Genomic DNA, 17,071 nt, shown 5'->3' on the forward strand with positions numbered 1-17,071 from the left:
TCCATGTACTTTCCGTCTGCTTTCAACTTTTGTGTCGCATTTTCTAACCTTCTCTGAGCTACAAATTTGTTTGTAGGTAACCGTGCATGTGCATGATCATCTAACCAAGGAAGAGAAATTTGATATCTACCGTCACTATCCCTTGATACGGTCTGCCGAAAATGTTCCCGCACTTGGTCATCGACTTCGGCCTTTGTTAGCTTTTCACAAGGATCGTCAATACCAATTTTTTCTAAATCCCACAAATTTGTAATTGTGGATGACGAATTGAGCATTGACGTAACTATCATACTAGTAGAAGACCATTCACCACAAGTTTTTACTTTTCCCAAAACAGTCCACCCTAATAGTGTCTCAATTGCAGTTAACCCGCTTTCTAATTGATGCAACTTTCCAGTCAGCAACTTCCCATAAATATCACCTCCAATCAGAACTTCGATTTTATAACTTCCGCTACCGACGTCGTTCACTACAATACCACGTTCATGTAGCTCTTGTGTCCAATTGGCTTTTAATAGTTTAGGAATCCCACCACAAATGTTGTCTTCATCGTAGACGTCAAAATGACATTTGAATTTGGAAGACAAACTTTCCAAGTAAAGTTTATACTTTTTGTGCGTTTTAGAAACTGTAGATGCACCTCCAAACAAATTATGGGAAAACGTTAATTCTGCAATTTTACTGTACCCTAATTCTAACGCCAAACTTTTCAGAATATATGAGAATTGCGCCCCAGGGTCGATAAATGCACGCACTTCCTTAGATGTATTTTTTCCAAGGACTTTCACACGAAGTGTTTGTAGAATTACATCCCCACTGCATACACGACTCGCCATACTCGTAGACAAATTTTCTAAATCCTTATCACCTTCACTGCACTTTCTACTTTCTGATGTTGTATCACTCTTCTGGAGATCAGGACATAAAATTACATAATGTCTCTTACTACATACGATACACTTCACTCGATATTTACAAGATTTTGATCTATGACCAAATCGTAGGCAAGTAAAACAACGCTTTGTCTCTTTAAGCTTCTGTTTTCTGTCTTCTAGGGACCACCCTTGTGCGATGAAACAATCTTGAGTATCGTGACTCTTTTCACAAAATCCACAAGAGGTTTTAACATTTCCAGAGTGTAGTTCCATTGCCGTAGGAATTTTCTCAACTTTTTTCTGGATTACATTTTTGACTTTATTCGAAGGATTTGAAGTCAAACCAAAACCTTCTTGAGCCAAGGAAATTCGTTGTTCACCTTCAACTTCCATACGTAAGAACTGCATCAATTTATTCAACTTATTTGTGGTTTTGTCAGCATCCTTCCACTTCGCACTTCTTTGCCATGCTTGTAATATATTAGTGGGCAGACAGGACTCCACCATCGGATACAGCATTGCGTCATACTTGTCTGAAGTTACTTTTAACGACTCCAATGCACGCAAATGACTTTCCAACTGGTCATAAAGTTTTGACAAATCACCCTGTTTTTCAGTTNTTTTCAGTTATGGATTTGCAATTTTCATCTCTCAGCACTTCAAACACTCGCCTTGCTGTTTGAAACATTTTCTTATATTGAGCGATATCATCAAATTCTTCATTTTGTTGATCATCGTCCACGTTGTCGTCAAGCATTTGGTTTTTGATCGTATCGTCCAATATTTGCAATTCCCGATGAGTATCCTCCAACATTAATACATTCACACGCATCTGATCCAAATCCGGAATAGTATTTTGGCTTTCAACATTTATGTCATCACACAACTTCTTCAACTGCCGCCTGACAGGACGACGCGCTCTCTCTAATCGATTCATAGGTTTTCAAGTTTTCGAATTGTCCAACAACTCACAAATCACGTCGGGGTCACCAAAAATGTTCTAGTTGATGCGGCTAGGGACTACAACTACCCGTTGATAGTTTAACCGCGTGTGTAAAAAGATCATTCACGAAAAAGAGAATATTCTATAATCGATCAATTTTATTTTATTGACAAATTTCTATTAATTTCAAATCTGTTACATACATACTTGATTACTATAAATGCATCTTTCTTCAGCCTGGTTTCTGCTTCTCTGCTCCTAGCAACGAAACGGTACTTTGCCGTTTATGATCAGCGAAATGTCGCATTTGATGTACGTATAAAAAAAACATCCTTTTCTTAGAAACAGAGCCAGATATTAAGCTTAAAATTCATGTCGATTGTCTCCCTATAGTATATCCTCACTAGGAAAATGACACAACATGAATAACTCCTATTAAGAAATGACACTATAAGTGTTAAGGCCGATTCTCACTTTCGTGCAAAGAACCGGCCCGGCAACGGCACGGCACATACTCGGCACGGGCAAAGTTTTTTGAGTTCAATTCACACTGCGACACGCTTGCCGCAGGTAAGCAGTTTCTACGTGAGTTTCAACTGTGGAAATGTTCGAAACTTCCACGTTAATTAAAATAGGTCTAATATTAGATGATGAAGAACAAGAAAGTACATATTGCAGAAAAATAAAAATACGTTTTTGTGTATATAAAATGCATAAAAAGTATCTTTTATGACCGAAATCATTCTCACGGACACATTCAATCAGCATCTCATCTTGTTCCGCTGAAAAAGTGTTCCTTTGCTGACCCTTCAACCTTTCTTGTACTATGAAAACTGAACTAAAGTCGGTGACCTGCACAGATTGTATTCATACTTGTCGGAACGTGGCACGGTACATGCCCGGCAAATATTGTTTCAGAAGAACACCGCGTGCAAAGGCCGTAGCTTGCCGAGTCGTTGCTCGCATAGTGTGAATTACACCCCAAAAATTCATAAGATTCAATAATATAGATATTTTGCCGAGTCGATGCCTTGCCTGTGCCGAGTACGTGCCTTGCACGAAAGTGAGAATCGACCTTTATTGAATAACAACACGATTTATTCAATGGTGCGTTATTTAGAGTTTGGCTTTGATAATCAAATACAGGAATGAAAATTGTTGATTTAATTTAATTTATTTATTGCCCTACAGGCTTATCGCCAGTTGCAGGACAATTCTAGTAACAATAGTATTTATAGTACTGTATAGTGTAATCTATACTAAACAAACAAGTATAAATTGTGCACAACTCTTGTGCAAATACAGCGCATTTTTTTAACCGAAATAGCTTTTGTTTTGACATCACCAATGGATATATTTCTTGCAGACGTTTCAATCGCCCTTCGTGAGTACCCTCTTCCGACGATTCGCTCTTGAGGTATAAGGGAATATACCCGATCACGATAAGAGGTCGACGAGGAGGGCTATGGTTGGTAGAAATTAATTCCTTTCGTTGAGACCTTTCATTAGAGTACCATGAAGGATAAAACTAGTTTCACACTCCCCCCCCCTCCTCCACCCCGTACTTTGATAAAAGGACAGACAGAAGGCCAGTAGTGGATTAGTGGATAGAAAAGGGTTTTTTTCGTTGAGACCTTTAATTAGAATACAATGAGAAATAAAATTAATTTTTAGCCCCCGCCCCCTGAGGCCCCGTCGCTCACCGAATATCATGAAAGGTAGAACATGTAATTGCCCCCCCCCCCCAATTTTCTACAGTTAAACTTGGCACCACTAAAGGCATGCGTATGCAAAATCTGAGACCAATTGGTTGTGGTATGTAAAAGTTATGCACGTTTTACTTTCAAAAACAGCATCTCAGGAAATAATTCGTGGGGGGGGGGGTTAGACAGCGAAATGTGATAGCCGTCTGGCTCACCTGGCTACCTATTGCAAATTCCAGGACTCTAGGACCATTCCCCTAGAAGTAGTTCGAAACGGCAGATGTGGGTCTGGACGGACGGACAAAACGCAAACAATAGCACATTTTTTTTAATTCTTAAAAAATGCGCTAAAAAAGAAAAAAGTTTCAAACTAATAAAATAGATCCTAACACACATAAAGAATACAACAAAACAGAAGGACAATTCAAGAATAAATGTGAGGGATTATCAGCGTGTATGTCACACATCTGGCAAATAGTGTTAAAGTTTCTGCTTGTGATCGAAATTGGAGAACGTGATAAAATGGAAGTTCGTGGTTTGGACGTATAAAAGGTTAGCTGATTTCTGGTGTTATGCATTGGTACAGGAAAGTGAACTGGCATAATAAACGGGATAATTGTCTAAAAAATGAAAATGTGACGTTTATGACAAATATCTTGAAAGAACGATACCAGTTTTTTTGGATCACCCGCCAACTTATACTGCATTCATTATAAGAAGGTAGTAGATGGTGCTGGGTTTGAAGATAAGCACACACAGGAAAAATATGAAACGGCACCAAATTATTGTAAAGTAGAAATATCCAGCACTGCAAACAGAAATAAATCTTTGACATTAACAGTTAATGACACTTCAACAGTTCAGATGACAATAGAAACTACAGGGAGATCAATAATCATATGCTGCGCCGCTCTTATAAAATATCACATTAGTAATCATTTGCCGCAACCAGGTATATGTGTACCAATACAAAACATAACCTATAATTTCACAAACCAAAACCATGATTTGTGATTCTTATTAGAATACTTTCGTCCCTTTCAAAACGGCTTTTTTCAAGACTACCAGTTTCTTTCGAATATTTACAAGGTGGGTAAATTACTTGTAAATTACAAACAAACGTTTTTTTAGTTGTAGCGTGTAATAGGCAATAGGTTTACTCCGACAAGCCTTTTACTTTAGAAGAGAATAAGATGCGTTTGCTGTCCTGTTTCCGTAATGGGACTAAAGACGAAAGTGGAGTTTGGGAGTACTCGATACGTTTGTGTATACAGGAGTTTCGATAAACGATTGTCAACCATGACGAGGATTACAACCTCGATTACAACAATATACGCCGAAATGCTCATCGTCTACTTGAGCGGTTTAACATACAGGAAGTCTTGCTTCTGGGAAGTCACCTGGCCGCTTAGTGATTGCTAATAAGCAGGTTGTAAAAGATGCTCTTGCTCGTCTTGAGCAAAGTCGGAAAAAGCAGCTGCGACAATGTGTCCCACTAACGGGCATCTCATACGGAACGTGTGACGCTATTGCCTGGAGAAAATTGTACTTCTATCCTTTAAAGTAACCGTAAATTATTGCATGCAAATTTACGAGATGGCAACGTATTCGAAACCGTTTACCTACACACCATTGCCGAATTACGAGCAGGTATAGAAGCTACCGTTTGAAACATTACGCAACAGCACTTACATGCCGTCTTCGAAAACATGAAGAAAAGAGTGGATCCCTGTCTTAATAATGGTGGTAAGCACTTCGAACAGTTGTTATAGTGTGCATGTAATTTATCCAATTACTTCGATATTAACGAGTTGTAAAAGAAATAAAATCGTTTCAATTTTTGTAGTAATTTGCTATTCGTGTAGTTCCACATAATTTGGAAACTTACAAGGTGGTTAAATCGTTGATTTAGGTTAAATATGGTTAAACGTCAAAAGTTTACTTTAAGGTTATGTTTTAGTATTGGTGCACCAGGCCTGTTGCGGCAAATGATTACTAACGTCATAATTTATTGAAGCGGCGCAGCAACTCAATATTGATCGCACTGTCCCAGCTTCAGCTTGCAAAATTCGCCACTCGTTTTATCTTTCAGCGTAATACTGACTCGTGTTTTAACCAATCACATTGAAGGTCAACGCTTTCCTATGCTTTTTACCGCTGCCTTCTTAAAATAAATACAGTATATTATAGGACAGTGCATCAATAAATAAAATTATAATAAGAATTCTAATTTCGGCAAAATGTTACATTGGGTTGAGCGTAAAAATAACGAATTTAAATTCAAAATTAACATTATTGTTAATAGTATAACCACTAACATTGCCATTACAGAGTGGCTTTGGGAGATTTACTTAAACGTTTCTAGGAAAGTGAAATAGGTAGGTTGTTTAAAATGTGTACTTAGGAGCAGTATTTAAACAATGTTACTCTGAAGGTCGAAGAATCGATGTAAAATATTTTCAAAATGGTCGCACTTCCGGAAATACCGGAATTTTTTCAGATTTTCTTTTTAGTAGTCGGCCATGATTTTATAATAACAATCGAATTTTAAACAAATCTTGTGACACTAATCCGTCACCTGTTATAGGTTAACATTAAGTTTTTCAATAATCTAAAAATTCATAGTGGTTTCACCTATGAAGATTTTTGGAATTTAATTGTTGGTGTATTGTATGGTGAAATGGACAGAATCGATTTCTATCTCATGCAATAGTAAGCAAATGACTGTTTACTTAAACAACTGAGTTTTTAGTCTTTGAAATTTGGACAGCTGCGGTCGTACGTAATTTAACTTTTTTTTAAGTACACTAAAAGAAAGCCCTATTCTTTCTCTATGCACCGGTAAAAATGGGTAACTACAACCGGTTTCAAGCTTAGACCATATAGTACATGGACTGCTATTAGCCCTATGCTTTCAATACAAAATGGGTGGTCACGGATAGAGAGCACTGTAGTCGTGTCGTGGGTATGTGAATCTCAGGGTAAAATAAAATCGTATGAACACCACTCGGATTGCGTAAAGAGTAGCTTTTATGGTAACCGAATAGTACGGGAAGCGTATTGGCATTCTGTACTATTATTCAGAGCTGCTCTGGTCTGATTCGCAGTATACTATGGCTTCACGTTATGCGCAATTTGATAATACATTATCTACCGCGATTCAGAGCACCGATATGGTTTAAACTTTAGAGTTCTGAAACACTGTATATAATGGGTTTCTATAAAGCACATCATACACTTACAAAAAGTGTTTTTATTGTTACCTTTGCAAGAAAACTATATTTTTTGTTGTTTGTGTGTAATCAAGGTTCTCAAACTGCACTAAAATGATCTATAAAGAGGTATTGGGTGAAATGTGCCACGAGAATACGTTTTCAATGATCGTACATTTGGAACTAGTAGAACATGGATTTAAAGCGAAATTTTAAAAAAACGGGTGAAGATACTTAACAGTGTTTGGTGCGACAAGTGCTTAGCTAATTTTAGTAATAAAACACACACGAAACCGAGCACTAAACCATATCGGTGCTCTGAATCGCAGTATGTAATGTATTATCAAAGAATACTTTAGTTACTCTTTGGTATTATCAAATTGCGCATAACGTGAAGCCATAGTATACTGCGAATCAGACCAGAGCTGCTCTGAATAATAGTACAGAATGCCAATACGCTCTCGGGTATGATGATACTGACTTATCGAGAAGTGGTTATCTTCTGAGAATCTACACCACACACCTGAATTTCACTTTTCTTTAGTACACACATATTGATTAATTAATTAATTCGACGAATGAAATGACGAATTGCCGATGGCTATTCAGGCGGTACAAATTTTTAACTTTGATAATAAGAGAACATTGACAGAAGGCCGCACGGTGCACTACAACTGCTTCCTATACTTCAAGTTGACTAACTTTTTTCGAATACGGACAACACGCATTGAACTTCTAAGAACTTTTGTTAACTTGCTTCTGCACAAAATTATTATAATAAAAACAAACTGCATCTTCAAGTAGTCAAATCGGGCGGAAAAGGAATAAAAAATAGCGTAAAGAAATGCCCGCTTTCCAACAATCGCGAAAACCAGCCACCTCCTGCTTGCCGTATTTAACGAAACAACACTTCCATAATAAAATAAATCTCCTTCTTCCAGTTTTATTGATAAAGGGAGAATTATAATTATATTAGGTAGCACCAGCTTCGAGACGTCGTGCGTCCCTTTTTACGTCAAACTATCGTTGAACACCTGCGTAACCAGTTATCTCTTCTTACAGCGATAAATATAGTGCGTTGATTAGATCTCGTCCGTTAAGAAAACCTCTGATCGCAGACGACCAGATGTGCCTACATTTAAACACGCAATCTCATATTTCACAGTTAAACAAACAGATCCAAATAAACAATACGCAATTACAAACAATTTTAAAAGGAAAAATAACGCTACAGAAATACATACTCGAATGAAAGAAACCAATTCCCGGCTAACACCAGGTGAAAATCATTAACACGTAGGTTTGCAAATATGGCAAGGATTAAAGTTCACAAATTGGTTAATCCCACCGGTAGTTAACGTGACATTATCTCGATTATTAAGTAGCCCCACAATACTTTGCATTTGGTAATTTGTAATTGTTTATACTTAGATTTAACACGCCATCGAGTCGTTACGGGTGATTTACTTAACCTCGCTAAAGCATAACTGAGAATCCTCCAAGCACAAAATATAATACCGCGCGCTGTTCATGTGTCGCACAAAAAACGAAATCATTTGATGCTAAGATGTACGAGTGGTTAACTTAACTCTGCTAATATACCTGAACGACCGCTGTATGAGAACAACCATTTTCCCACCACTTCACGTTTCTAGAACGGCACCCATTTATGATGCTAACCTGTAATCTCTTTTCTACCAATGAACCAACTTCATCCGTCCAATCTAATTTATTTACACCTGTACTATAACTCATATGTACACGTTGACTAATCTTTTTCTACTCCCGCATAGAGTAAAAACCTGATAACACAGAATATAGAATTTTCCTGTGGCCTTATACAATCACGGTTTATTCCACGACACTAAGGTCTCTTTTTTACACGCGTTGTTTGTCGCCTGTCCTAACGAGACAATAATGTAGAGAACGCCGCGTTTTTTGTCGTGGATAGAACTCATAAAAAATAAATAATAGAATAAAATAATACAGACCCGAAGCCGTACACGGTACGAATCTCTATGGCGGCAAAACTGAAAATCTCGGAGCGTCTTCCCCAGTTCTTGTAACAACTTCTTTTGTAATAAACGCGTTATCTCCACTTCTACCTTTTTGCCAGACCGCATTTTTACGAAGTTAAACACTTATTATTTGTAAATGATATAGATTGTGCTCTCCAATCCAATTAACTCTTAACACACCTATATAGTTTATACAAAAATAATTCCAACAAATAATTTATAACGATGAGGAAATTTTACACAAAGAAGCACCTGCAAATTTTAGTACCCTATCAAATTAAAATAAAAGCAATAATTTTTTAATCTGTCCTACATTAAATTAAACAAAAACGAACCATGTGTAGGGAGATAAAAGTTGTTGTCATAGCAGTATATCTTAGGTAACTTACATATAGCCATTGATTGTAATAGCAGTATAGGGAGTTCCTTATTATTTACTAGTTAAACTAGTTTCAAACCGGAAATTTCTCAGATCAAATTGTTGTAGTAACGACCTGCCTTCCAATATGATCTATAAGGTTTCATAGTAGATTTTCTCATTAAAGTGTGTAATGTCTACAGACCTTTGATACAGAGAGTTGCCGGCCCGTGTAGCGCAGTTCAGTGGAAGCTCGACTGCGGTACAGGGTCCCTGGTTCGAATCCGGGTTCGGGCATGGATATTTGTAAATGTATAGTGGGTTGGGTTGGTAGAGCAGCCTTGGCTGAAACCCCGCCCACTTAAAAATAAAGGCAAAAATAAAAAAAATAATAATAAATAGTCGATATTGTGACCGAACTAAAGATACAATATTTTATATAATGCAGAGCTGTTCATTTTTAAGGTCTCATTAACATAGTGAACACATGCACGTATAATCAAAGCCTCGTGTGTTTTGAATAGATACATGAATCGTATCTGTAATTAAGTAAGCACATGAAAAGTCACAATAACGATATGAATAGATGCTCAACTACAAAGGGTAACACTTCAGTATATTTTAAGCATCTATACACCAATTGTTTGAAATCCACACTTGAATCAAGCCACAACGAACGGTGTATCCGTATTTATCTAATAAATGCAAATGTGTACAGAAGTGTATTATATCTAGTATAGCATCTGACCATCTCTACGGTAAATACAAACAACCCTTAATTTTAAACTCAATTCGCCTGAATTCCAAATTTAGTGGATAGGTATTGTTTGTACAATGTAACACTGAAATAGTCTGGTCCTTGTCGAGACCCAATGCTAAGAATAAAGTACAAAGTTTAGTTAAAAGGGCATTCTTATCAGTATTTGTTCATAAAGGTCCAGGTTCTCTATATAAAAATGCAATTTTGAAAGGGGTGAGATATTTGAAACACAATATCCATTTTTTCAATAGCCATTATGTCTAAAAAGCCTATTAAAAGGGTTCTGAAATATAAAGTGTCAAAGCTATTGTTTTAAAAGCCGGTTTTATTTTACCAGCGTCGAAACAACAGCTTCACTTTTCACTGTATTGCTGCATTCTTTCTTAATTACTTCTGAGGTATTGTTATAACTTTTAGGGGTTTATTGGAAATATAGGCATTGAAATTTTGGCAAGCAAAGACCCTTCTCACTATGAAACGTGACTTTATTATGTAAAACGGCTTGAATTAATATGTCGGTGTCAATTGGAGCGATAGGGTAGTTTTTAGCGCATTTCCACAAAAATAAAAAAAAAACGCGCTATTGTGGCCACTTTGTCCGTCCGTCCGCCGTCCGGCCGGCTGTCCGTCCGTCCGTCCGTCCGTCCGTCCGCTCGTTTTGCGACGCTACTAGTTCTTTATCTTAAGAGCTATTGTTCTACTTTTTTCGCTATTTGGTTCGTTATGGTGTCGAGGCTTGCACCAAGGAAGGAATTTTTTCTGCGTTTATTGCTAAAAAAGTTATTGTAAAAAAACTAACAAACCGTTTTTTACATGTTCCATAGTTTTACACTTTTACCGTTTATTAACCATCCTAGAGATCATTTATAATTTCGTATTGTTGTCTGTCGTCTGTCTGTTGGTCTGTCCGTCTGTTCCTTTGCCTGTCTGTCCCTCTATCTGTCCGTGTGAACGATAATTTTGTTTAGAAATGTCCGATCGCTTTTATATCTCCGTTAGTTATGAACTGAATTGCATGAAATTCAATATGGGCATAGCTTTAGCCATATAATACGCAATGCCAACAGTTGAGTCGAATCGATTCAAAATTCACAGTGCCCTTTTCGCATCGCGACCATTTATAAACCGAATTGCAAACTTTTTGATTAATAAAAGTATTTGAATGAAATTTGATACATAGGCACTTGGAATAAACGAAAATCTAACGCCAGTTTCAAAATTTGGTCTAGCGCATGCGCAGTGCCAACTTTTTTATTTATGGAAGAATTTAAACGAAATTTGATACATATACAGGGTGATTCCTATAGTACCTGCCACCGTTTGGGAGCGTGTAGGTGGTGCGTAGGGGAGTATTTTGATATAGGACACTTGGGGTCGGAAATCTAAAATAAGGGTGCCAGAGCCAAATTTACCTTCTGGAATTTCGCGCCTGTAGGTAGGCAACCCAACCGGCCGGCGGTGCACACGGAGCGATCTCAGGCGGCGATGTGTGGCTGGCACTTGATCAGAATTTTGTTTAAACCCACGAAATCGCGTCTGCAACGACGCGTATCAAGTGAATAAACACTATGGCACGTTTTACTAACACGGAATACGCGGACATGCACTTCATGTACGGATTGGCAAATGGTAACGCACGAGCTGCACGACGAGGGTACGCTGAGCGGTATCCAAACCGTCAGTTACCCTGCAGACAGGTCTTTCAAGAAGTTCACTTCCGACTGTGCGAGACAGGGCAATTGCAGGTAAGCTGATGGAGGCTTAACTTTACACACAGATTCGTGATGCACATCGATACTTGGGTCATTTAAGCACCCATTTCGAAAAGTTTGTTTGTTTACACCGACCTCCTCCTATTTCGCAGCCCATTAGCGCCCGTGATCGCGATCGCCCGTTGGTAAATGCCTTAGAGGAGGATGTGTTGGAACGTTTCGAGGCAAACCCGCGTACTAGCATTCCGTGTTAGTAAAACGTCCCATAGTGTTTATTCACTTGATACGCGTCGTTGCAGACGGGATTTCGTGGGTTTAAACAAAATTCTGATCAAGTGTCAGCCACACATCGCCGCCTGAGATCGCTCTGTGTGCACCGCCGGCCGGTTGGGTTGCCTACCTACAGGCGCGAAATTCCAGAAGGTAAATTTGGTTCTGGCACCCTTATTTTAGATTTCCGACCCCAAGTGTCCTATATCAAAATACTCCCCTACGCACCACCTACACGCTCCCAAACGGTGGCAGGTACTATAGGAATCACCCTGTAGACACTTGGAATAAAAGAAAATTAAACGCCAATGTCAAAATTTGGTTTTGCGCAAACGCAGTGCCAACTTTTTTATTTATGGAAGAATTTAAATGAAATGTGATACATAGGCACTTGGAATATAGGAAAATCTAACGCCAGTTTCAAAATTTGGTTTTGCGCATGCGCAGTGTCAACTTTTTTATTTATGGAAGCATTTAAGTGAAACTTTATACCTTGGCGCTTGGAACAAAGGAAAATCTAACATTAGTTTCAAAATGTAGGTTTGCGCATGCGCAGTTCCAACTTTCTTACTTAGAAAAGCATTGAAATGAAATTCTTCTTATAAACTGAAATTGAAATAGCATGTCAAAAATGGATTGCTCATGTGCAACGCTATCTTTCATATTTGTGGCCGGATTTTTACGATTTTAACAGAAGTTGCATCTTACAAATGGGAAATGAATGCAAGTGGAAATGCGCTTTATGTAAATCGTTTACGATTACTTTTTAACTTGTTTTATGTAGCATTTAGTATATGATAACTCACTTCATGAAAGATTTCGACATATTGCATGTCAATTGATTTTGACGATGAGGTCTATGAACGTGAACGAACTCTGATTGACCTAAAGAACTTCCTTCATCCTTATTTATTAAGAAGAAGTTGTTTTTGCGCGAATTTTTAAACTTTCATAACGATTTAATCCACTTTTACTACTTACTTTAATTATTTTTGAAGTCAGCCATGTGCTCTTTAAAACGAATTTTTAAGATATTTTGTATGTTACCCGTCACATCTACCGGGTCTTTATGGATTGTCTAAAAGTTTTGTATTCTACCATATGAAGTGTATAACCAGTTGAAACATTTTATTTGGAAAAGGTTTTCGATAAACCTCTAGTGGATGAAGGATAATTGGCGCAATTTAACATATTCTGATATAATTTACTAATACAATCACCTAACGTTGGTTAAATTTTAATCTGGATTACTTAAGCTATGCTTCTTAATTTCTCGGAAAATCATTGTATAACCAATTCTTTTTGGGTGCGCAATTCTTTAACCTAATTTTATTGTGAAAGTGAAAAATTAATTCATTATGAACCCAAAAACTAAATTAAGCAACTAAGGTGTCTTAGTTTCAAAAAGAAAAAGTTATGTGTTTATTTGATTTTATTCGTCTTCCGCAGTATAGGGGTAGCAGGATAATGTTGCAACTGTTACAAATGTAGGTATGTCTTATTTGTTGGCACTTAATAATTTAGGCATTCTGATACTCGTATTTACGTTTCATTTAATTAAACAAGGCAAAATGTATTCTATAGTATGTATTCAATACAAGCAGCAAATAATATTCAATGTAGCTTCCCATGCAGGAGGTAATTCCAATATCTATACAGTATAAAATCACACGTTTCGTATATATTACACTTCATGCCTTAAAAAACTCCGGACAACACTGCAGGTAGGTAATGATATTATCAAACAGTGAAAGAAATAATGGCGTAACACTATGTAAAGGCACATTTAAAATTGTTGTGAAATCAATAAGTTTAGTTCTCAACATTTTTCTAACAATCAAATTTTCTACTATTGCGCAAATGACTATCTTTTATCACACCCTCAACACTAGCATTCACATATACTCGCATATCAGACAATTTGCTTATTCAAATTGACCCAAACAACTATCTTCTTGTTAGCATGGGGAGGTATTAATGAATTCTAGAGAAAATCCAAGAGTTTAACGAGAATAATCCTGTTTGTATGTGCATCAATGTCGTTAAGCTTTTAAATTCGAAATACGAGTAAGATGCCTTATTAAAAGCCTCGAAGCCGATCTCTCTCATTACAGACCTCTTCAGAACAGAACGTCACATTAGGTTCAATGGATGCCGCCACGGCATCCTGGTTAGCGTCGAGTTTTTGAACGGAGCCGGTGGCGCCTTGCGGGACTTTTCATGAAAAAAGACTTATTATTAATATGCGCCACATTCGAGGCGTCTACATACAAAATTTTATTTAAATATCTTAACATTAAAAAAATCGGTGCACATGCGCAAAAACACATGTTTGATTCGAATTAGTTTTACTTTTACTTGAGGTGTCTATATTCAAAATTTCATTTAAATATCTTTACAAATTAAAGAAACGGATTGCGCATCCGCAAAACAATTTTTTGCTTCGGCATTCTTTTACTTTTATTCGAGGTGCCTACATACAAAATTTCATTGAATTAACCAATAAAAGTTTAAAAAAATCATTATGCAACATAAATGACGAGAGCGTAATTTTCCTCCTAATAAATTTAATGCTAGACCAGAAAAATACGGTAGGCACGAAATCCTCCCCCCATTCCTCTTTCAAATAACTTTCGTAAATAGCATTGTGCATTGTCTACATTAGAAATTTCATTGAATACCTTCATAAATAGAACATACAGCATGCGTAAACATAAATTTGAAAACCGGTATTAGTTTTAGTTTCAAGGTGCCTACATATGAATATTTCATTTAACTGCTTTCATAAATAAAAGTTACCATTGCGGATGCGCAAAACCAAATTAAACTGATGTTAGATTGCTTGTATCCAAGTGCCTATGTTATAAATTTCATTTAAATGCTCTAGTAAATAAGGAAGTTGGCATTGCGCATGCGCAAAATTTGCAACTGGTGTTAGATTTGTCTCTATTCCAAATGCTATGTACAAAATTTCACTTAAATGCTTCCATAATAAAAAAGTTAGCATTGCACATGCGTTAACTCAAATTTTTGACACTGCGCATGCGCAAACAAAAAATATGCGTGTGACGCACAGACGAACGCAAAAGTGCAGCCATAGCGATTTTTCACTTTGAGTAAAATACTCTAAAAAATCAGATAGCGCATGCGTAAACAAATTTTTTGATTCGGCATTAGTTTACTTTTATTCGAGGTATCCACAATCCACATACAAAAGTTCATGCAATTCGGTTCATCTAGAAGATGTCAAAGGGTCTTCCTTATTTTTTGATCTACATTGCCAATACACGAACTCGATCTACAATTCGAATAAGAATCCACCTAAAAAATTCATCGTAACGCTCATCCGTTCTCTTTTAAAATCGATGGACAGAACCATCGAGCGAGCGAGAAGACCGAGCGAGCGTTCGGACGATTGGTAGAAAGCATAACACCAAGTAAAACCTCAAACAAGTCAAAAGTTTGGCCACCATCTGCTGCAGTCATACAACTTCGCCTCAGCGAAACTTCCGTCAAAACCCATATACAGGGTGATTCATACAAACTTACAATTTTAAGTGGGAACTCACTGTATATTATTGCTTATTTGGATTTCCTCTCGTAATTTTTAGTGCGACTTTGTGTATCATACATTAACTATCTAAAACGTTTAGCCGCAAAGTGAATATTTAATAAAAAAACACATACGTGTCAACAAAATTGGAACATCGCGGTAATTGGGTCGATCGGCTTAAAGAATTTTTTGAACTTCTTTTCTCGTTTGATGTCGCAACTCTGCCATTTCGGCGTACCTATCGACACCACTGATGCACCAGTCCTTGCATGTATCCATGATCACATATTGCAGGAAACATATCGGAGTTGTTTTTCGTTAAAGGTTGAAAGTTGAATAACCTAAAATGTAAAAATTCAACCCTCCGGTTGGTTGTTCTTACAAAGGCTTATAATAATTCGTTCTTGAAAACTTAGGACACCTTTCCGTTTTAAACCACCCTTTCAGTTTTTTTCACTTGGCCTTCGGCCAGTTAATAATTAAAAAAAACAAACATGTCGTTTATTCGTCTTCAAACGTTTGTAATTTACGTTTTCTGTTAACTTTCACCAGTAAGTACTAGCTCTTAATGTTTTCAAATTTGCTATATTGTGATACATTTCTAGTCGCCTGAATGATGGAGTACGACCGAAACTTAAGTCACTGTTATTTTTAAAAACTTCAACGATAAAACTATATGGGGAAGTTTAGAGATTTTTGAATAACATAATATTAGTTCAACCCCCATTTCGAGAACGAATGGATCCAACTCAAAAAAAGGGTAATGATAGACAAATTTTTTTGCGTTTGGACCCGGAAGGGCTAGGGACAAAGCGTTCTTGGCAGAGGGAAACGATAACGTTCCAGGAAGCATTTGAAAACGGCAATGGCGCGGAGTCAGCGCAGATGAGCTTCGGATAGTGGATCTGGATCAAACGAGCTTAAGTGGAACCGGCCGACCTAATCGACCTCCGCGGCGTCGAGCAGACCAAACCACTGCCAACGGAGATCCACGTCACGGGAATTCGTCAACATCGGAGAGGGGCCAGCGAGGGAATCCAGAACAAGCAGAATCGGAAAGACATCTTGCCCTCGCTGTGGTAAAAAGAATCACTCGTCAGAAACATGCAGGTATAGGCATTATCAATGCAATAACTTTGTTCGAAAATTGGTCATTTAAGTAATGTCTGTAAACATAGAAGTAAAGTAATTATTTAGATTTAGATGAAGTGAACGGACACCAAAAAAGGTGAATTTAAATGTTTTCTTTTGAAAAAGTAAATACGTCACCTATTCTTGTAAGGTAGTAATTGACAACAAGAATTGAGTTTGAATTGGATTCTGCGCTCAAGTCTGTTCATATCCTAAGCATATACTTACCTAAATATTTTTCATGTCATTATCTGTTAGAAAACAGATATTCAATTTTGTAAGTTATACGGACAATGATTGTTCCATTAGGTAAAATTATTGTTAACGTAATATTTTAACGGTGACACTCATGCCTTATTATAAATGTAATAGAGAGAGGGGACACCGTTGCTTGGTAGGGACTTCCCTACAAAATTTGATATGGGGGTTAGTGAACTAAAGTTTTAAATCAAATGAATGACATTCAGCCACTACGTTGTGCATAAATACGCCGCAGGTTTTTTTAGGAGGTTGGGTACATTTACCAAATTCAAAAC

The 17,071-nt window shown here is 37.2% G+C and overlaps 1 protein-coding gene across 1 annotated transcript in view; it reads right to left on the bottom strand.

Annotated features, from left to right (window-relative positions):
* Nucleotides 1-1,488: 1,488 nt before the first annotated feature.
* The window catches only part of LOC116163137 (pyrokinin-1 receptor-like), an 18,508-nt gene continuing 2,925 nt past the window's right edge, over nucleotides 1,489-17,071 (bottom strand). Inside the window, exon 2 of the mRNA XM_031476986.1 lies at nucleotides 1,489-1,799. Coding sequence (XP_031332846.1) covers nucleotides 1,489-1,799 — 311 coding nt within the window. The remainder of the gene's footprint in view (nucleotides 1,800-17,071) is intronic.

The sequence above is a fragment of the Photinus pyralis genome, unplaced genomic scaffold (genome assembly GCF_008802855.1).
Source record: "Photinus pyralis isolate 1611_PpyrPB1 unplaced genomic scaffold, Ppyr1.3 Ppyr1.4_LG2, whole genome shotgun sequence".
Lineage (NCBI taxonomy): Eukaryota > Metazoa > Arthropoda > Insecta > Coleoptera > Lampyridae > Photinus > Photinus pyralis.